General features: G+C 32.2%; 1 protein-coding gene across 2 annotated transcripts in view; it reads right to left on the bottom strand.

Moving 5' to 3' along the window:
• Positions 1-23,794, bottom strand: part of LOC127700428 (dihydroorotate dehydrogenase (quinone), mitochondrial-like) — a 31,623-nt gene continuing 7,829 nt past the window's right edge. The window contains exons 5-10 of one of the 2 annotated variants that reach the window (XM_052203886.1): positions 7,312-7,413; positions 6,731-6,918; positions 6,144-6,260; positions 2,507-2,660; positions 1,844-2,003; positions 1-1,107 (exon numbers count right to left, since the gene is read on the bottom strand). In XM_052203886.1, the coding sequence (XP_052059846.1) occupies positions 1,047-1,107; positions 1,844-2,003; positions 2,507-2,660; positions 6,144-6,260; positions 6,731-6,918; positions 7,312-7,413 (782 nt within the window). In that variant the 3' untranslated portion in view covers positions 1-1,046. The remainder of the gene's footprint in view (positions 1,108-1,843; positions 2,004-2,506; positions 2,661-6,143; positions 6,261-6,730; positions 6,919-7,311; positions 7,414-23,794) is intronic. The other variant, XM_052203887.1, reaches the window with a different exon arrangement.

Genomic DNA, 23,794 nt, shown 5'->3' with positions numbered 1-23,794 from the left:
CAAAATTATCAGTAATTTATTTATTGATAAGTATATTTGATTTTGATATTGTAACAGTACATGGTTATTGATCAATATAAATATGTATACACATGGTAACATATGTTTATTTATTTGTATATTATTTTTCATTCACAGAATGAATCATAATAAACCGCTGCACTGAAAAACCTTTTTACACAAGACTAGTCTTAAGCTCAAATAATAACATTTGTAAACAAATGAAGCTTCATTGCATACAATGATAGTCACAAATACTGGCAAGACAAATTATTTCCCTACTGAAAAAGCCTAAAACCAAAGTTCGTAGAAACAGGGATGGCAATATTTTATCTGTTATTTTTACCCCCTCCCCTTTTATATCCAAATCTTTTAAAAAAGCTGGTGACAAAACTAAAAGATACTATATTCTCGGGTCAAATTCCAATTCAAAATTAAAATCAAAAAATAGAATTGTGAAAATAATCCCCAGGTGTCTATTGGTTTGTCATAAAATGTTCAAAAACATTTTTTTCTTGGCTGTCAAAAGAATTTTTGAAGAAGACAAAATAATGTTTCCTCATTCTATAATGACCAAATTATACTCTGACATGCATTTAACTATATCATTATTTCAACCAAATACTCGAGATTTATAAGACATTGAAAGAAGGAGTTATCCCACAGATTATACAGATGCTTTATAGAAAGCATGTTGAATTATTTTTATACCTGCTTAATATATAGTTTTAAATAGTAATTCAAGGAATAAAAAATAAGAATTCCAAATCCTTAAAAATCTCATTAAAGCTAATGAATTATTGAATTCCAAATTACAAGCTTATTTGGGGATCTTCTTTCAAAACCATCTAATATGTTAATCATGACACACTTAGCATAGAAACAATCTTATAAACTTCATTTCTTGTTACAATCAAGCAGCAAAGTTATATCAGACATAAGTCATAATAAAGAGAGACTGACCATGGAGTTGACCTTTATGTTGTCATTATTGTCCAGCATATATTAATCTTAATTCTATAAACTGCACCTAAGTCTTTTCTTTGTCATGATTTTGTTTTATGATTGGCTCCAACTGCCTCTGTAATGCTTCTATAACCGTCCTTTCTGTAAAGATAAAAAAATAATTATTATGATTATGCTGATGAGAGGACACTTGTTCAAATGGTCAGATGTAATTACCAATTATATCATGTATAGTTATCATGTACAAACAGACAAAATTACTTTTAATTATGTGTAATTTTGACAGTGCATATTTAACAATAAACATAAATCGCATTACATTTAATGTAAAGTTCAAAGTAATACATGTTTTTAATGTGCCTGTCACTCAGGAAACTCAATATTGGTTGTTTTTTATTACATTTCATTGGTCGTCTTTGATTACATTTCATTTGTTGTCTTTGATTACATTTCAGTGTTTTGTACACAATTTTTATTTTTGTAAATGGTTTATCTTTAGAAGTTTCTGTTAAATTGATTTTCAAACTATTCTATAGCAAATGAATGTACTCTTTGGTAAGATAAAATAAAACAGATTCTTACCATTTTTAAAAATTTCAAAACATGGCTGTTTGGATTATCTCAAAGTCCTCATTGTAAGTTGTACAGGGAATGTTAAGTGACTTACATTTAAAGCTGACGCTATCCGTTGGTAGAGAATTTTATAATTCAAGAACTTAGAATGAAGATGAAAGTAATATTTCTAAATATCATTGTAGTTTACTTAGACTGTTTTCACTAGCTAAAATATAAGCATTCACCAGCAGAATGGTCACATCTCTTATTCAAACTAAGTCTCTCCTGCTGAAATACTTTTAAGAAATTCAACAATACTTACATTAATAATTCTGATAATTCCCTATTAATTTTCCCTATAACAGGTGGACCCTGGTAAATTAAAGCTGTATATAATTGAACTAATGAAGCACCTTCTTTGATTTTATCATAAGCATCTTCACCTGAACTAATCCCACCTACTCCTATAATGGGTACTTTTCCTGAAATATAAAGTATGAAATAATTATATAAATTATATATCCTTCAAATAGATAACGTGTAATTCTGTTTGAATTTGATACTGTTTGATTGCACTGTCAATCAGGGCCCCGAGTTTCTGTCCTTCGCCTCATCCGACGTTGACCCCTTTATAGTCATAAAGTTGATTTGTTTTATCTGAACAACCAATACTTACTTCAAAACACATGACTAATTTAGAATTTTTCTATGACTAAGGTTCCAACTCCCTCAGCTAAGGTTGACATTAGTTAGTTTTCATTCTTTTCTTTAGATCACTTTGGGTTTTGGTCTTAAAACTCCTCAAGTATATATACATCCCTGACTTTCAAATTTTTTATATTGTGCATTTGGAATATTTACGTAAATCTATAAAAGCACTTTGGACCCATCAAACTAAGGAAGCTAAGAAGCTTTGTTTTTATTCTATACATACTATTATTTGGAACAAGTATATGTAACTGTTTGAAATAGCAGAGTAACTCACCTTCAGTTAACTTGTACATATCAGATATGGTTTTAGTAGAAAGATCTTTTAATGGTCCTCCACTAAGGCCTCCAACTTCATCTTTATGAGGACTTTTTAATGAGTCTGGTCTACTCACTGTAGTGTTACTAATAATTAGTCCACCAAGAGATTCCTGTAAGTATCACAAGAGTGTATTACAATGGAATGTTTAAACTTAAAACTTTCATAGCAGTTTGTAAGTAGACCAATATTGGATGAAATGATCCACAACCAGGATAGTCTATTACACATTTATGATAAGTTTCTGAACTAGCCACATTATTAAAATTTCATCATGTTAGAAATTTAAAATAAAAAAACAGTAGAAGAGATGGGGTAAAATTATTAAGCTGTCCCCAAAATAGGTAAAGTTCTAAGCAGCACTGGCAAGCAAAAACAGTTATCTAAAAGATACATACTGATAGAGTAGAAATTATAACTTCATACAAAATATGTACCCGGTACATGTTATGTCTGCTAAGTCAATTCACCTTACTATGCTTTAAAACACAACCTTTTTGTAATAAGGAAGATAACCACAACATTTCTCACCACTCAATATAATGATAAAGGATAAACTATAAGATAGAAACACACTGAGGTGAGTATTAAAAAGTATGACAATTCCATAGTAATGTATGATGGTACACAAAGTACACAATGGAATTTATTTGTTAAAGCAATGAAAGATTATTTACATTAATGTCATAAAAAATATAACTTGACTTTATTGTTCAATCCCTCCCTTCAAAAAAGAAAAAGAACAAAACAATATAACATTTATGGTAAAAAAAAACACCAAAAACAACAGTACTTTGGTTTCAAAATTTCTAGAGGCTTTCATTCATAGCTGTCCTGATAAATTTGATGACAGTTTTACTGATGGCCATTATGTGAAAGAAAATAGGAGTATTTAACAGACAGGAACTTGTCAAGCTATGGATGTGAAAACATATCACACAGTATATGAAGCTTGAATCCAAATTTCAAGAGGCTATAATTCTTAGCTGTAGAAAATGATGTAGAGACTATCACAGAGTGAAACAGGCTCACATTAAGATAAATACTGAATTGAAAAAAACCTTTGATATTGAGTTACTGAGAACATTGCAACAACCATTCATTGGAAGGACTGACAGACCATTTTAATTCAAATGTTTGAATTATTGAGGTAATACTGTTTAAGGTGATTTATTGGTACCGGTATATATTTCCTCAGATAGAATTTTTCTTATACTCTGCCAGAATGTAGATTTTTCCATGCTTTTTTCAAAAATATAATAAATAGTATGTAGGGGTCACTGTGCTATTTTTCAAGCTACAAGTCTTGCAAAATTGCCCAAATTTGCATAGATTGTTCATGAAAAAAACTTTTTTGTGAATAAAAAGAAATCTATGAGATAAAATTTTGAAACAAAATATGAGAAGATAGGTTTTAAAATATGCTTTAAGAAAATAGAAAGAAAAAATGGTGTCACCGACCTTGTTTTCTTGCTACATGCAAGGTAGTACTCCACAGTTAGGTGTATAGTTTCACATTTTGACCCCTGTGGATTTTTCAAAAATGAAAGCTAGTGCACAATAAAATTCATTTTTGGATAGCTGAAGATTAATTTAGCCTTCATAGTGGGTTAATAGGAACATCAAGATTGTGTAATGTATGTACTATGGGCTGTTTTCTGTATGACAGTCTGTATTTTCATATCCATACCAGACATTGGTCCAAAAATTATTGTAATGTTTTTTCCAACTTTGTCCCACGAACTTTGTGATTATATTTTACGAAAAAATGAGGCAAAAGACACCTAATATTTATTTGGTAGATTATGCAATAGTTTCAGAAAATGTATCACTCAAAGGGATTGAAATTCTAGTTTGAACCAAATTTTTGTGACATTTTCATCCCCCTTTTTACAATATTTTATGGTAAATAAATGCAGATTTTGCAATGTATGCACAAAAAAAAAAATTATTTCACCATTTTAACTTTTGAAAATCAAATCTCTGGAAGATGCTGATTACATGCATATGCACATGTATGACACAAACAGTTGGCTTAATGTATTAGAAAGCCATAAAAAGAAGATAATTTAACATTTTGTGGTTCTATTTTAATTTTATTTTCTAACTCTGGAGTGCTACCTAAAATTTGAGAATTTCTCTATCATTCCTTCACAAAAATTTTACACTTTGAGTTATCTCCCCTTAAATGGCTAAGTTGACAATTTGATTCGAACAAACACAAACATTTTGTATCTGATAAACCAGTTAGAAAATTCAATAAATCACTTATTTTTCTTCATTCCAATAAAAGTCTAACCCATTAATTGCCAATTTGACTCAAAATTTGTAGATTTAAGCAAAGAACTAGACCTCTTGAGAACTACTATTTTACAATCCAAGATGGCGGTATACAGTTAATCTACCCTAATTTCCTTTTTGTATTCCCCCTTACCAATGATGATGTTGATGGATGAATGTTTAACGTTCAATGTAAAATTAAATGACACCTCAAAGGTATCCTTGTAGCATGCTTGCCTCAAGTGCTGGAGGTTGAGAGTTCAAACCCGACTGTTCAAACAAAAAACTTTACAACTAGTATTTGCTGCTTCTCCACTAAGCACAAGGCATTAAAGTGTAAGGCAAAGACAAGTCAGAATAATGTGTCTGGTCATGGTGACATGTGTTCCTGCAGACTGCGGACAAGCACGTTGAAAATCTGACTCAACATGTTCGTCAAGTACATAGCAGGGATAAATATTCACATCTCTTTAGCATGTTCTAATCCTGAATGAGTTTAATTTACTGGTTTTGACATCAAACAGCCATCCATCATCATCAAATTAAATTGATATTCAGGACAATTACATGTTTATGTGATATAAGTATAAACCCTGCTTTGTATTAGACTGACACTCTGAGCCTTATTTTAAACATGTGAATTCTCAAGGTACCGCAGAAAGACATGTCTTCTTCCTGGATACACTATTCTGACTCCCAGCCAATCAGTCGTTTTACTCTTACTTCTTAATGCTATGTTCTTAGCAGAGAAGCAGCTATTACTCATTTCAAAATATTTGAATGACCTGACTTAGGATTGAACCCACTACCTCCCAACTTTAGGTGATCATGATACCATGGAAAACAAAGGCGATTCCAGAATCCCTGACATTACCAAAATTTTCACAAGAATCACTAAATTCTCAAAACTGCAAATGGAGGTAGTAAATGATTTTAAGCTCTGTTTTAGCCGTTTTTCTTGACTCAATTACAGTACACAATTAGGAAGCAATTTTTCTCAGGCGTAGCAATCTTGTAATTTTTGTAAAATATCAAAAAGAGGTATGATAAAAGCATTGTCATTCTTGTAGTTAAATATTAAAAAAGAAATAAAATCTTAAAAAAATGTCTTTACAAATCTGATTTTACAGTGTATTGCCAATTATATATTTATTGTTGACTGTGGTTGAGTCACAGGATTTTTGCAGATAGACTGTCAAGCTGTAAAGGGACAACACAACACTTCAGTGTGACCACTGTACTTATGAGAACTAATGTATTCTACTGTTCTAAATATTAACATTGTGTTACTGTAATTGCACAGAATAAGCTTTACCTTTCTATTTAAAATAACTTCAGCAATATCTATTTTATCTTGATCTGTTAAATCTGGAGCTATTTTTACTAACAATGGTGGCTTTCTACCTCGTATATGATCTCTCTCTGATAATACCTTAAAATAAAAAACAACAAAAAATTGTAAATAAAATTGAGATGACATAGCTTGCTACAACTGTTTGAGGGACTTAAACTTTGTTTACAAGTTAATCTAATTCTATAGATTTTTTTCTTTAGACAAAATTTGGAATCATCAAATACAATCGGGGAGGATTTTAGATTTAAAGGGGAAACCCATGAATTCAATTTCAATTTTCAAAATGGTCTTTCAATCCTAATACATGTATAATCATTAAAACTTTGAAGAAAAAAATTTCAATTTCAATGCAAACATAGACAAAATGTAAGCCATTCGGTAGGGTGAAGGGAGACATGAAACATAGCATTAATCTTCTATTTAATATTTCAATGTATGATTGCATGTCAACATAAATGTATAAATTGGCAAAATTCCATAAAGAAATATATGTTCATGGATATAAACTGAGGTGTAAAATTCTATTTAACAATGTTATTAATACTTACTTTTTCTAACAGTGTATCCAGCATATCTTTCCCTTGCATAGCTCGTAACCCTGGAGTATTAGGACTAGATATGTTTATGACGAGGTAATCAGCAACTTTACCAAACTTTTTAACACCTTGTACATAATCCTCCACAGGATAAGATGAGGTTTTGTTTTTACCAAGGTTTACTCCCATGATGCCTGGAACTAAATTATAAAAAAATCATGAACTTCTTTTGTACGGATACATATGAGTAGATGAATAAAAATATCATGGTTTTTGTAATGGGATTCAGTGGAATTCTAAATAAGACTTTTAATATTTCCATGACACATTATGTTTTCTGGATTGAAATAAGTTGCTATGTAAACAAATAGCCTGTACTAATATTTTCTTATGAAATATTAAGTATTTGAAATCTGTCAAATAAAGTTCCTCCTTCCAAACATTTTCCCCTGAAATTTTGCACAATGCATTTTTAAGATAATTTTCGTCAATGTCCTTCTGATCTGAAAAAGAACATTTCTTTTTAAGAACTTTTAACTGATAATGAATTCAACAAAACAAATAAAAGAAAACAAATAAACATACAGAGATACCTTTGAGGACTCTGGTATTATCTGGGACAGTAGTGTCTGTCCATAGGTTTATATTTAACATATTTCTCTCTTCACTCATTTGTGGAAAGTGTGGTAATAACTCTGCAAAACAGGTTATGTTCTATCTTACTACCAGTCATATTGTAAACAATGTTTATATTGTTTGAAAGATTTTAAGAAAGAGAACAACTATCAATTCGTATCTTTTGAGTTCAAAGGTAAATGAATAAGGGATAAGAAGTAGCAACTGATTTTCTCACCTTTACCAGTTTGAAAGAACATGGTGATACTTCTTTAACACATTTTCACCTAGTTTTTCTTGTGCTAAATTTGTGGTAAAACTATGAATTTATTTAAATTTTATTAGACAATAATTATTATTATTTAAAAGAAAAAAAAAACACAAATGGAAAACTGCAAAGGATCCAAAATCACAAGTCTTCATCAAATTTAGTCAAATAAGACCTGAATTTACTGGAATTGCTGCTCTCTATCAGTCATGGTTCAGAAGTTGATTTGTGCACTGTTACAATCATCTTATGGATGGATTACATGATTGAGTGAATCTACTGAAAAATGAAAACTTTGCTTGCTTTCATTTATTTCTATACATATCTTGAACACCCCATTACATTGTACTGATAAAGTTATTGACTAAATCTGAAGTTGTCAATAATTTCAACATGTTTGTTTCCCTTACCAAGTTTTGAATTTAATGAATACAGGAATTGTTTAGGTTCAGATCATCACAGCTTGATGCTTATCCATCATTGAAGAAAGTTTATTTGGTCTATTGTGTTGTGTTGCTTAAATTTTCCATCTCATTCATGTTTTTACCTCACATATTTTTTATTCATATCTATCATATTAATGAAAGATGTCTAGATTTCCAAAAGTGTGATATTAACAACACTCTGCATCAACTGAACTAATAAATTTTCTGTTGTTTCTTTTTTAAGAATAGAAAATCTATTTTATTTGATGTATATTAATCAATGATGGTTGTTAGCTTTAATCAATGTATATGCTTAAAAGCTAAATTTGTCAAAACAGAAGAAGGTACATTTTATATTAGGCATTTTCTGGTTAACGTAAAATCAAGGTAAACAATTAGAAATAATTGTTAGTTTTTAAAATTCAATTCAATTCAATTCAATTCAATATTTTATTTACGTCTCACCTTATGCATAAAATTACACAATACATTTATAAAAGATACATTTTGTATACATAAGCCAATCTGTACAGATTTATGAGATGATAATCAACTAAAACAATATGTATGTACATAATAAATATTAAACATGAATGGTAAAATTATACAACATAATTATTCAATTATTATTTACAATATAAATCTTCTCGGCGTCTTTTCAGAATAAAATTACAGGTTTTGGCACATAGTCTTATAATATCTTGATTCGAAAATAAAAACACCATTTTCTGACAATCTGTAAAACTATTAAAATGCTCATCAATTTTAAGAGATTCAGTAAAAAGAACTTGTCTAAGATCATTATAAACAGGACAATATAAAATAACATGATATTCATCTTCAACAATATTAAAACAATTAAAACAACATCTCTCTTCCAGCGGCAAATGTTCATACCTTCCAGTTTCCAGCCTAATAGGAGCCACCCCACATCTAAATTTTGCAAAGGCGCTTCTTTCACGAAAAGGCATCAACAGTTTGCAGTAGTTTTCAACAACATAATCCTGCTTAAAAATAGTATATGTTCTCAACTTGTTACTCCCATTTCCCCGTCTGGAAGAGGATGAATTAACAATGCTTTTCCATTCATCAATAAAATTATCAAACATTCTTGACATGACTGTATCAACAAACATATTTTTATTAATATTAGTGTTTGTATTACAAAAGTCAACCAATTCAAGTTCCGTGAACTGTTTTTTAACCATGAAATTCCAATTTTTTACAATTTTATGTTTCAGGCTGACCTCATCTGCCCATATAAATATTTTCCTGTTAATACGATCTGGCTCCATATTTACTAATCTATGCCAGTGTCTTGCAATTACTTTCCATTGTGTATGGTAAATTGGAACCCACCCCATGTCTCCCATAATAGCTGGATTTGGTGTATATTTACCAACACCAAGGAAGAACCTACAAGCTCTCATCTGAATAGCATTAATAAATGAAAATTTCTTGCAGCCCCAAATCGCGGCACCATATTCAACAATAGGACTTACAAGTGAATCAAATAGTTTTTTATAGACGTCATATGAAATGCCACCAATAGCTTTACACTTAGCTATGACCAGACCTAAAGCTCTGTTTGCCGACCTAGCAACTGCTTTTGCAGTAATACTAAAGTCAAGAAATTCATTTAAAACAAGGCCCAGATAAGCATATTTACTGCTAGTAGCAATATTCATATCCCCACACTTAAAGACGTGACTTGATCGTTCAAATGAGGTCGGTCTGAAATGGACAACATTACTCTTACATGAATTAATAGTCATTTTATTGTCAGTACACCAATGATATAACTCATCTAAGACGTTTTGTAACTCATTTTCAGTATTTGCTAACAGTACAATGTCATCAGCATACAACAAAATACATACTTTTTCTCCCCCAATGTCAACACCAAAATCAAAAGATTTTAAGTACATAGCTAATTCATTTATGAAAATGTTAAATAATAAAGGAGAAAGTGGACAACCTTGTTTCAAACCACAGTTTACAGTAAACCAATCTGTGTTGAAACTATTGACTCTGATCGAGCACCTGACCCCATTATAAAGGGACTTAATAGCCATACACATTTTTACATCAACCCCCAGAGATGTGAGTTTTTCCCATAACAATGTCCTATTAATCGTATCATACGCCTTCTTAAAATCAATAAATGCACAAAAGGTTGATTTTTGTAGTTTTTTACGAACATCTACTAAACTAGTAAGTGAAGATATTTGATCTATGGTACTCCTTCCCTTCCAAAACCCATTTTGATCATCAACTAGGGACTTATTACCTTCAACCCATTGAGACAGCCTCATGTTTAATATGTTACATTATAATTTATATGAATCTGGGGCTAAAGCAATACCCCTATAATTTAAGGGGTCTCTTTTATCTGACATGTTATTTTTGGGTATCGGATTAATAATTATATTATTCCACATCTCTGGGACTTTACCAGTTTTAAAACACCAATTAAACAATCTATGTAAAAATATAATACAATTCTGGTTACATAAAACATCAGCTGGAATATTATCTACACCTGAGGCTTTGCCTCTTTTGCTTTTATATACTGCATTAAAAACCTCTTCAAATGAAATTTCTTCTGTTAAAAGAAAGTCGCTTTCTGTCAAAACGGTAGGGCTATGATCGACTTGAATATTCCTATCCGTAGTTACCTGGTTACCTGTTTGATTAAGTAGACCGGCATAGTCCGATTTCCACTTGAACAAAACATCATCAATATTTGAAGATACATTACCATTTGCGTCTACAACTTCCATTGGTATTAGAGTTTTGCGTTCAGAAGCAATTCCTATCTTACCTATCTTCTTCCAAAACGTTTGTTGATCAGTTTTTGATTCCATCAATAGTTCTTGCTGCAATGTGTACCAGTACTTACGTTTTGCTTTTTGAACCTCCTGATCGAAAACCCTTCGTTTTGACACAAAACTGGACTTTAGCTCAACACAAGACACACGAGACAATTTGCCTCTTTTCCATAACTTTTCTGCACAACACATATCATTAAAAAATACACTTAAATTATCATTCCAACAAGGTTTTTTAATTCTATTTCTCTTACTACAATAAGTACTATCTGACATGACAATAACTTTTGAATGAAATTTCTGATTCATTTCTTCGCTGACAATAGCACAGAAATCATTATAAACTTGATCAATGTTACATTGGGATACTTCATTTGTTTCAAGACAATTGATAATTTCTATGAGTCGTAAATGTATCTCATCGCCGTGACAAAAATTTGAAGGGATGTTTTTGACATCAAACTTAATAAATTCAGGATTACGATTTCCTGATGTAAGACACGACAGTAATGAGGCACTGATGTTCAACTCACAATACAACAAAGAGTGGTCGGGTATAGATCTCGCATCCAACCCAGTCATAAAAAGCTTGGACTTTATAATTAAGTCCGAAGCTCTAACAACTTCAAAGTCTTGAAAAAAATGAAGATTTTCATAGCTTGTAACACAATAATCAACAACCGATTGACCCTATGATGAAACACATGTAAAATCATTGTTTGTACCAACTCTACCGTTCAACATACAACAATTGCTACTTGTTAAAAAATCAATAAATGTAGTACAGTAACTATTACGTGTAAAATCTATAACACTTCTCATATTTATACATTCTACTCCAGGAATGTAATCATACTCATCGCCACATCTACTATTAAAGTCTCCACAAATATAAAATAAACCATCATTTTGGAATTCATAAACTTGTGAAAGTAATGTGTCGAAAAATAGTTCCTTATCTACTTGCCTAGTAGAGTGATCAGGTGGTAGATAGCAAACACATATATTAAATCTAAAATTTGACAACCTGTGATGCAGATACACCCATAAAATACTCTCAAAAGATTGGTCTAAAATACCAATATCAAAAATTTCAGTTAAATAATCTTTAATCAAAAAACCAACTCCACCTGACCCGCACTTAGCGTTTTTATGGATGCCATTTCTATTATGACCAAACCATTTAAACCCATTTAAAATCTATTCATAGACCTGGTTAACACAACCATGAGGCTATTATGGGATAATGTTAACAAGTCATTTTAATTATAAATCAGTATTATCAATTGTTCATATGCACTATGGCATGATTATAAGGACCTTAATTAGTTCAACATAGGCGGATCCAGGGGGGGGGAGCCCTGGGGGGCCTGCCCCCCCCCCCCCTTTTGTGTGAAAAATTTGGTTGATTATATAGAGAATCACTGAAGCATGACTGGAGCCCACTTTAGGTCAGTCAGTGGGCCCCCCTTATGAAAAGTTCTGGATCCGCAACTGTTCAACATGAACAAATTATTGTAAAACTAACAAATCTTTTGTAAAGTTTATATTTTAATTTCACAACTCCTCACTGAACATAAATATAGTTAAAAATAGGCAATACTCCTGTCACAATATCAATACACCAAAAACCTTGATAGGAGAAAGACAGATTTAAAGGTAAGTCCATTCAATGTAATTATGTTATATACTTTAATAATATACATAAAAAATTTTTGTTTGTTCTAACATATTCTACTCTTAAGTAGATGGTATGAAACAAGAATGAAGATAAGAAACCAATATTGTATGAAAATACTGTAAAATAATCCCTTTCTCCAAGCTCTTTTCAACGAACATACATGAAACTGACCTTATTATGAATATGTTCTGAATAATGTGTAGCAAAAGGAAAAGACCATTTTATTCCATGTTTTATATAAGTAGAGTACAAATGTAAATAACTTATAATTCTACAGTATGATAATGGCATTAAAATTTATGTAAATTCAATATCTAACAAAAGGTGATTCTTAGGAGAATATGAAAAATTTATTAATTCTTCCATTTATTATCGAATGTCTGTTCATAGCATTAACGCATGGTAATTTGTCGTCACTTGGCAAAGCCTGAAAAAATACACCAGCTTTGCATTTTCAATGGTAGACTATTGTTGATTGATTGATCAATATTTAACACCACTTTCAGCACTATTGTGCTATTTGGTGGTGGTAATTTTTTATTGGTGGAGGAAGGTGGGGTACCCAGATGAGAACCTCAACCTGCGATAGGACAAGAGTGTACACGCTGAAATGTCTCGCCTTCTTTACTAATCATTGATATTATGTTGATAGTCCTTAATATAAAGCTTTATTACAACTGTCACATAAACTTAACATTAACCAAGTAAACTAAACATTGACCAATGAACCATGAAAATGAGGTCAAGGTCAGATGAACCATGCTAGGCAGGCATGTACAGCTAACAATTCTTCCATACAACAAATATAGTTGACCTATTGCTTATAGTTTAAGAAAAACAGACCAAAACACAAAAACTTAACACTGAGCAATGAACCTTGAAAATGAGGTCAAGGTCAAATAAAACATGCCAGACTGACATATAGATCATAAAATATTTCCATACACCAAATATCGTTGAACTAACGCATATAGTATAAGATAAAAAGACCAAAACTCAAAAACTTAACTTTGACCACTGAACCATGAAAATGAGGTCAAGGTCAGATGACACCTGCCAGCTAGACATGTACACCTTACAATCATTCCATACACCAAATACAGTAGACCTATTGCATACAGTATAAGAAAAACATACCAAAACACAAAAACTTAACTATAACCACTGAACCATGAAAATGAGGTCAAGGTCAGATGACACCTGCCAGTTGGACATGTACACCTTACAGTCCTTCCATACACCGAATATACTAGACCTATTGCTTATAGTATCTGAGATATGGACTTGACCACCAAAACTTAACCTTGTTCACTGATCCATGAAAAGAGGTCGAGGTCAAGTGAAAACTGTCTAATGGGCATGAGGACCTTGCAAGGTACGCACATACCAAATATAGTTATCCTATTACTTATAATAAGAGAGAATTTAACATTACAAAAAATCTTAACTGTTTTTTCAAGTAGTCACTGAACCATGAAGATGAGGTCAAGGACATTGGACATGTGACTGACAGAAACTTCGTAACATGAGGCATCCAGATCTTCCACCTTCTAAAATATAAAGCTTTAAAGAAGTTAGCTAACGCCGCCGCCGCCGTAGCCGCTGCCACCGCCTGATCACTATCCCTATGTCGAGCTTTCTGCGACAAAAGTCGCAGGCTCGACAAAAACTGGTGATCCTAGTCAATTAAGTTTGGAGACAGGCTAGTGATACAGTGAGTAGTTTGACAACTTAGAACACCATGCCACTGAGGCCCCTTGTAGATTATTGTCATATACAGTTCACTGAAAACTATATATTTATGAGAGACAACTAGTAATTCATCAGTTTCAAAGTATTCTTTGTTTCAAACAATGACAGGAAATGCTAAAGTATGATGCAGTTGACCAATCCTATGGGTAATTTAAAGGGGGGAGGTGGGGTGTAAAGAGCATAGGCCCCCTTTTCATTGGAAATATATGATTTTTTAGCATTAAATCGTCAAAAATTTTTTTGCCTCACAACACTTTGCTAAATTTCTTCTGTTTTAGGGAATTGCGCCCCCTTTCAAAATTCTTCGATCTGCCCCTGGACCCCAAAAAGTCCCCATATCATGCAGGACAAATCTCCGAACAAACACTTAATATTTACCCATTACACAGTATTACTTGTAGGATTAGTCACATCACTGTTCACAGCTTTTTATATAAAATGTATATCATGGAATTTAAAACTAGAGGCTCTCAAGAGCCTGTGTCGCTCACCTGTACTGATGCTTTGGAAATCATGTAAAATAAGGTTAAAATCATAATTAATAGTATTAGATATTAGATATTATAATGATATCTAAGATAATAACAAAAAACTGCAAAATTTCTGTAAAATTACTAACTCAGGGGCAGCAACCCAACAACGGGTTGTCGGATTCGTCTGAAAATTTCAGGGCAGATAAATCTAAATCTGATGAACATTTTTGCCACACTTCAGATTTGCTCTAAATGCTTTAGTTTCAGAGATATAAACCAAAAACTGCATTTTACCCCTATGTTCTATTTTTAACCAAGTCAGCCATGATGGTAGGAAGGCGGGGTCATCGGACAAATATTTTAAACTATATACCCTAATAATGATTATGGCCAAGTATGGTTAAATTTGTCTCAGTAGTTTCAGAGAAGAAGATTTTTGTAAAAGATTACAAAATTTAAGAACTAGAGGCTCTAAAGAGCCTGTGTCGCTCACCTTGGTCTATGTGCATATTAAACAAAGGACACAGGTGGATTCATGACAAAATTGTGTTTTGGTGATGGTGATGTGTTTGTAGATCTTACTTTACTGAACATTCTTGATGCTTACAATTATCTCTATCTATAATGAACTTGGCCCTGTAGTTTCAGTGGAAATTATTTTGTAAAAATTTACAAAATTTATGAAAATTGTTAAAAATGTATTATAAAGGGCAATAACTCCTTAAGGGGTCAATTGACCATTTTGGTCATGTGACTTATTTGTAGGTCTTACTTTGCTGTACATTATTGCTCTTTACAGTTTATCTCTATCTATAATAATATTCAAGATAATAACCAAAAGCTGAAAAAATTTCTAAAAATTACCAATTCAGGGGCAGCAACCCAACAACGGGTTGCCTGAATGGTCTGAAAATTTAAGGGCAGATAGATCTTGACCTAATGAACAATTTTGTTTTTGAAAGATTTGCTAGAAATGCTTTGGGTTTAGATATATGAGCCAAAAACTGCATTTTACCCTATGTACTATTATTAGCCATGTCGGCCATCTTGGTTTGAGGGCGGGGTCATCAAACACACTTTTTAAACTACATACCCTAATGATGATTGTTTACAACTTTAGTTAAATTCATCTTAGTAGTTTCAGAGGAGAAGATTTTTGTAAAAGATAACAAAAATTTACGAAAAATTGTTAAAAATTGACTATAAAAGAGCAATAACTCCTTAAGGGGTCAACTGACCATTTTGGTCATGTTGACTTATTTGTAGAACCTACTTTGCTGAACATTATTGCTGTTTACAGTTTATCTCTATCTATAATAATATTCAAGATAATAACCAAATAAGGCAAAATTTCCTTAAAATTACTAATTCAGGGGCAGCAACCTAACAACGGGTTGTCCGATTCATCTGAAAATTTCAGGGCAGATAGATCTTGAGCTAATAAACATTTTTACCCTTTGTCAGATTTGCTCTCAATGCTTTGGTTTCAGAGATATAAGCCAAAATCTACATTTTATCCCTATGTTCTAATTTTAGCCATGGCGGCCATCTTGGTTAGTTGGCCGGGTCACCGGACACATTTTTTTAACTTGATACCCTAATGATGATATTGGCCAAGTTTGGTTAAATTTGGCCCAGTAGTTTCAGAGGAGAAGATTTTTGTAAAAGTTTACGGACGACAGACGACGGACGCCAAGTGATGAGAAAAGCTCACTTGGCCCTTTGGGCCAGGTGAGCTAAAAATTGTTAAAATTGACTATAAAGGGCAATAACTCCTAAAGGGGTCGACTGACAATTTTGGTCATGATGACTCATTTGTAGATCTTACTTTGCTGAACATTATTGCCGTTTACAGTTTATCTCTATCTATAATAATATTCAAGATAATAACCAAAAACTGCAAAATTTCCTTAAAATTACTAATTCAGGGGTAGCAACCCAACAACAGGTTGTCAGATTTGTCTGATAATTTCAGGGCAGATAGATCTTGACCTGATAATCAATTTTAACCATGTCAGATTTACTCTAAATGCTTTGGTTTCAAAGATATAAGCCAAAATCTACATTTTACCCCTATGTTCTATTTTTAGCCATGGAGGCCATCTTGGTTGGTTGGTGGGGTCATCAGACACATTTTTTAAACTAGATACCCTAATGATGATTGTGGCCAAGTTTGGTTAAATTTGGCCCATTGGTTTCAGAAGAGAAGATTTTTGTAAAAAGCTAAAGACGACGACGACGGACGACGGACGCCAAGTGATGAAAAAAGCCCATTTGGCCCTTTGGGCCAGGTGAGCTAAAAAGGGGTGTTATTTGTAAATATTGATTTATTGATTGATTGAATGTTGACTGTGGCCCCTTGTAGACTATTGTAATACACAGTTCACTGAAAACCATATATTTTTTAAGAGAGACGACTAGTAATTCAACAATTTCAAAGTATTCTTTGTTTTAAACAATGACAGGAAATGCTAAAGTATGATGCAGTTGACCAACCCTATTGGTGGATTGAGGGGGGCGTACGCCCCCTTTTGATTGGAAAATATGAGTAAGCCAATCTCATTCCCCCTCCCAGCTTTTAGAATTACATGGCATAAAATCTATTCATTTGTAAGATATAAGTTTCATCTGCAGTCAGTATAGAATTACAAAATTCAGTCTAAATTATGGTGTGGATCAATAAATTTATAAAATTGGGTTATCATAGAATTTTACTTGATTCAAAAGCTTTGAAGAAAGGGGGTTTCTAAACTAGGATCTCCCTCTGAATCCACCAAGAAATTTAGCATATCCAGTGATAACAGCTAGAAGACTGGTTATTCCAGTATCATACAAGAATATGTGTCCGAAATGCCCCTTTTTGCAATATCTTATTTTGGGGCCACAGTAGTTGAGTGGTCTATGTAGTTCAACTACTGTATCACTAGCCTGTCAACACTGAGGTTGTGAGTTCCAGTCCCGCACATGGCAGATGCGTTTGACTCCAATCTTAATTGACTAGGATCGTCAGTTTTCCAACCGAAGGTCAGTGTTTCTATCCCAGCACTCTGGCTTCCTCCATCAATAAAACTGGCCGCTACGAAATAACAAACAGAGCTGAAAGTGGCGTTAAAAAACCAAATCAATCAATCAATGAATCATCATCTTATTTCCATGTTCAGTAACTGTAAAATCACAAACTACCCTCAATAAAAATTTACCCTACTATGAACCAAGACTTTAACCTGATAAAGGATGGATGGACACACAAATGAAGGGACCAGAAAAATGATATTGTAGGTGGTGTATAAAAAATTGTGAAATGTTCCTCATAACACTATGGGTCTAAATTATAACTCAAAAATACAGCATGTTATGAGCATTTCAGTTATCCAAAACAAATGAAATAATGCTTTTATGATATCATATAACTCGTTCTCATTCTTACTTAGTGATATTATTTGTTGGGAGACTTTTCTTATACTCATTTGTATATACAGAATGGCCTTAATATTGTCATGCTACTTACACAAAGGAAAAAGCAGTTACGATTGATACCATCGTTAGTCAAAGTATTGCAATCTGTCCTGAACAGACTAGACAATGAATATCTCAATTTGGAAATAATATCACTATGTAATGCACTATTACTGGTGCATAATTGTCATAAAGAGTCAATGGATTTCATCAAGGATAATTCTCACTTTATCCTAAATGTACCCTTTTTTTTGGAACAGAGAAAATGTGATGCGAGACAAAAACACTGCATAATTAGATGGCATCTAGACTAATATACACACGAAATACTGATATATATTATCGATTCCATGCATTGTTAATTGTTTATTTTAGACTTATTGTAATTTGGATATACGTTTTAGTTTGTTATGAATCAAATATGAGAATTTGAGTCAAATCTGTGAACATGAATTGGACAACTAATGCTCCTTCAAAGATCGATGACAATAAAGTCAAGGTCAGATGAATCCTGTCAGACAGAAATGTACACCTTACAATTATTCCATACATCAAATATAGTTCACCTATTGATTATGGTTATTGAAAACAGACCAAAAAAAAAAATTAACATCAAAATGAGGTCAAGGTCAGATGAAACCTGCCAGACTGACATATACCCCTTATAATCATAAGCATAGTTGACCTACTGCTTATAATATCTGAGAAACGGACCTAATCACGTAACTTTAACCTTAATCACTTATCCATGAAATGAGGTTGAGATCAGGTCAACCCTGTCTGATGGACATGTAGACGTTGCAAGAAACCGTATACCAAATATTGTTATCCTATTACTCATAATAAGTGAGAAATTCACATGAAAAAAAAAATAAAATTTGTTTTTAAGCAGTCGCTTAACCATGAAAATGAGGTCAAGGACAATGGACATATGACAGATGAAAACGTCGTAACATAAGGTATCTGCATACAAGGTATGAAGCATCTAGGTCTTCTTCCTTCTGAAATATAAAGCTTTATACAACAGTTTACACCCCAGCTGCCTTTGGATAGCTATATATATATATATAGTAATCCCTATGTCTCACATACTGCAACTTTTGTCGCAGGCGGGACAATAAAATCAGATCTTTTATGCAGCGACAAACAAGAATAAAGGGTCAAGGAGAAAGATCTGAGTTTATTCAGATTGCAATTTTCTTTTGTTTTTTACAGATACAAGACACAGACTCTACAAAAAGATCAACGATTTGGTTCAGATGATGAAATTCCAAAGCATTTACTTCAAATCATAGATACTTATATGAGCTGTGATAATCTGGAAGAAGATTTGGAACATATAGACAGACAGTTGAAATTGTGGGAAACATTATAAATGTAGTGAACCATGACATTCATAATGTGTAATTTAACAAAGATCTGTGTTTTTAAATACTATTTGTCTCATTAACCTTTTATGCTTATAACAACGCTTATCTTTATTCAAATAAGAATATCATATTTAATTAAGGACTATTTAAAAAGTATAATGGAGGATTTTAGGGGCTGTAAGCACATTTTAGTTGATCTCATTATGAATGAAATGGTTTTAAATTTATGTCCTTTACAACAGAAATTTTAAATACAACCACTTCAATTTCAAATCAGTTAAATGTGCTTTCTAAAAAGATTCCCCCTTATAAATATTACGGGATATGTTCATTGTATAATGAAATCATTGTAAACAATAGTTTTAACGGGTGCCTATAAAGTGCGAAAAGAAATAGAAACGAAAAGAAACAAAACGAAACGAAATCAACATAAAACGAAACGAAACGAAATAGGAACCAACAAAAAGAAAAGAAACGAAACGAATTAGAAATAAAATTTAAATCAGTCAAATTGAATATTAAGCCGATTATATTTATAAATAGTATTGTCTAGTTTGATACAATTTCTATTAAAATTGGGAAAAAAACTGTGAAATTCAGCGTAATCGTTAACAAGCTGTGGTTTAGGAATTTAAACACAATATATAATATTTGATTATGAACTCTATATGTTATACTAGACAGACACGATTAGACACAGACCATTTGACTTTATTGGGGAAAAGGGGGGGGGGGGGGGGTCTTTTTAGAAAAAATATCCTGGCCCTGATTTAGGTAAAACAAATTATCTGTCAGCCAGCACTTGGATTAAAAAAAAAATAATCCAAGTTGCCCACATTTTTCCAATAGAAAAAAAAAAATCCCAAATAAATTTTCTACATTGAACAATGAAAACAATAATCTGTCCCGCGTAGCGTTCGAAAAAAAAATCCAGGTCCACATGAAAAGACCAGACTCCCCCTCCCCAAAAAAAAGTCAAATGGTCCGTGCCTTAGTCAGTTTTAAACTTGGATGCTCCAGTGTACCATTAAACAGCTGGGATGACAACTGTAGGAACGTTAATTCTGAGAGGCCAGTCAGTGTTGCCTCACCCTCACGAAAAACCACAATAAGGCACATACATTAGTAATACAATATTGTATTTGTCTAAGTATTTTATGATCTTTTTTAAGTTTTGTTTTTAAATAGATTAAAAAAAATTAATTAAAGTGATCCGTAATTTGATGTCGTTTCGTTATTTGATTTCGTTTCGTTTCGTTTTATGTTGATTTCGTTTCTTTTCATTTCGTTTCGTTTCTTGTCGTTTCTATTTCTTTTCGCACTTTATAGGCACCCAGTTTTAACAGAATATCTTTCTTTTAACTACTGTAAATTCAGAAATTATTGTGAGGTTTTTATTAATGCAACTGAGTGAGTATCTCAATAATAAGAACTCGCATTCTGTTATCAGACACACATATCTGTATGAAGATTTCCTGAAATCGCAATAATAAAACCAGCATTATTATTCAATCTTCAAAAATCACATTAATTTCTGAATTTACAGTATTAGTTTTCAAGAGAGCAATACTAATATGTCTTTTATTATGTGACACATTATCACCAACTGTAATAACACTCACATTTGTAAATAACTATTTTAAGGTTGATCAGTTGGTGCATCTACAAGCACATATCTACAATTGATATTTTCATCAGAAAAATGCACATGGTAATGCTTCTATTTAACACATGTTTAAAGACTGCCACATTTTCATACAGTATTCATTTGTTCAGTCATGTTTGTCAATTCTATCACTAAAATTTTGGAAGTACCGAACATTTGAAAAAAATCCATTTTCTTAGTGATACATATGTTTTACAGATCAACATCTAAATAATTTGATAAAATTGAATAAATTTTCAAGAATTTATGTCGCACTTATTGCATTGGCAATCAATGAATGATATATCATGCAAGTTATAATTGTTAATCAGACCTATGAAACTTGTGCTCACTTTTTCAGTCTTATTATTATTATTCAGTATCTTTTATCTTATCTTGCTATGTACATTCAGTAAAATTAGAGATATTTTTTTCTGTATATGTTATATATGTTCACCCCTCTTCAGATTTTCATAACAAGCCCAATTACAATTTAATACAGCACGAACAAAATTAATAATCCCTCATGCAAAGCTCTGATTCCTCGTCCAGCTTTGGCTAAACTTTTTTGTCCTTTTTGGTTTATAGCTCTTCATGTTTTTAATAAGCTTTGGATTTTCAAATATTTTGGCCTCGAGCATCACTGAAGAGACATTGATTGTCGAAATACGCATCTGGTGCAGAAAAGTTGGTACCGTTTATACTATGTTAATCAGCAACTTACATTACAGCATACCTTTTATGATTTTGTTATGTTTAAAATAATCAGCTATGCACAAAATTTTATTATGGGATAAAACAATTTTATATTTAAAAAGAAGAAATATTTAGAACAAATTGACAATAAAATCCCCATTTAAATGCAATTCCATAAACGTCCTAAGAGAACGAGAAAAACGGAATATTTCATGTTACTCTTTAATTAATCAAAACATTTAAAAAATTCAAACTGAATTTAAGAAATTCAGTAGAATTTTAAATTTGGTAATTGCTTTTACCAATCCCTGCACATAAAGAAAGAAGTCTACAATACATGCACATTTTTACAGGTAAGTATAAAATTGAAGTATCTGCATGATGAATCAAAGAGTATTTCTCGAGCAAACACAGACAATATTTTTGACTGTCATTTCACTGTAAGAAAGAAAAGTGTAAAATGTTTGGCGTTTTTCATTGTCATCTTGAGTTTATCTGATGTACTTTAGTTTAAAACCTTCCCTTATAAATCAAGGCTAAATAGTGAAATGTGGGTTTATAATTTTAAAGATTTGTGAGACTACTTTTCTCCCAACTCTTACTTTTTTCAAATCTTTTCAAATTTTCAATTTGTCATTCCCTCATTCAATAATGCAGTATAATGTTTAGAAAAATGTTGTATAAACAATTTCTTCTGTTTAATTTCCTTTCATGAAAAGAAAATTATATTTTGACACTTTGAACAATATTATTTTTTAGTGCTATAAAAGTAAAATGTCGTATAAAAATATGTCTTGTCTTCACATTTTTACTGCATACATATAAATTAAAACAGAGAATTAAGTAGTCGTCAGGATATTTTCTTGTTCATGTTGTTGATGACACTTAACCATGATGGTTGAATATCTAAATACTTGAAAACCTCTACAAATAGAGGTTTTTCAAGTATTTAGAATATCATGAATTTTAAATGAAAAAAGTCCTTCAAGCATTTTTGGATGTTCCTGCAAATTCTGAATTTTTTTTGTGCATTTATTATCGCAATTGTTGAACAAAGACAAAGTGATAAAATACTTATTCAGGAAATTTTGCATACAAAAGAAAATGAAAGGATATGGAGTAAATGTACATGGAACAAAATCGCACACAATACATAGAAAATTATCAATAAACAGGGCTTTTATTCCTGTTCTTCATCTTGACAGTTGATGTAGGGTCTTCAACAATGAACGAATCATTCATACCCTACAACAAGGTCAAGACGGCCGTTAGCGTCGACTTAAGCGGTACTATTGATAACAAGAAATGATTGTAACAGGATGCTGTTACGAAGTCTCCCAAACGAAGCTCCCATAATTCGTAATTCCCAGGGTCGCCTGACATTGGACAAAAACCCAGTGAAAATTGGTTTGGTCCAGTAAAGTTATATGCATTAGTGATGCCTAGGGACTAACCCTGTATATCATTCAAATCATCTTGGCATGACAAACCAGAATATATATGGTTTAGGGGTGGGGATCTCGACCATTTACAAGATACTAGAACATTGGGGGTGGGGGGAACCCCTGGGGACTGACCCTAAACGTCATTCAAATGTTCGAGACATGACGAACAGGAATATATATGGTTTAGGGGTGGGGATCTTGACCATTAACAAGATATTAGAACTTTCTTAAATAGCAGGGGGTGGGGGTGACCCCTAGGGACTAACTCTGTATATCATTCAAACCATCTTCACATGACAAACCAGAATATACATGGTTTAGGGGTGGGGGTATTGACCACTTACAAGATATTAGAACTTTCTTTAATGGCAGGGGGTGGGGGTGACCCCTGGGGACTAACCCTGTATTTTATTTGATGT

The sequence above is a fragment of the Mytilus californianus genome, unplaced genomic scaffold (genome assembly GCF_021869535.1).
Source record: "Mytilus californianus isolate M0D057914Y unplaced genomic scaffold, xbMytCali1.0.p SCAF_5, whole genome shotgun sequence".
NCBI classification, from domain to species: Eukaryota; Metazoa; Mollusca; class Bivalvia; order Mytilida; family Mytilidae; genus Mytilus; species Mytilus californianus.
The sequence above is the reverse complement of the archived record's forward strand: the minus strand, read 5'-3'. Positions and strand labels throughout refer to the sequence as shown.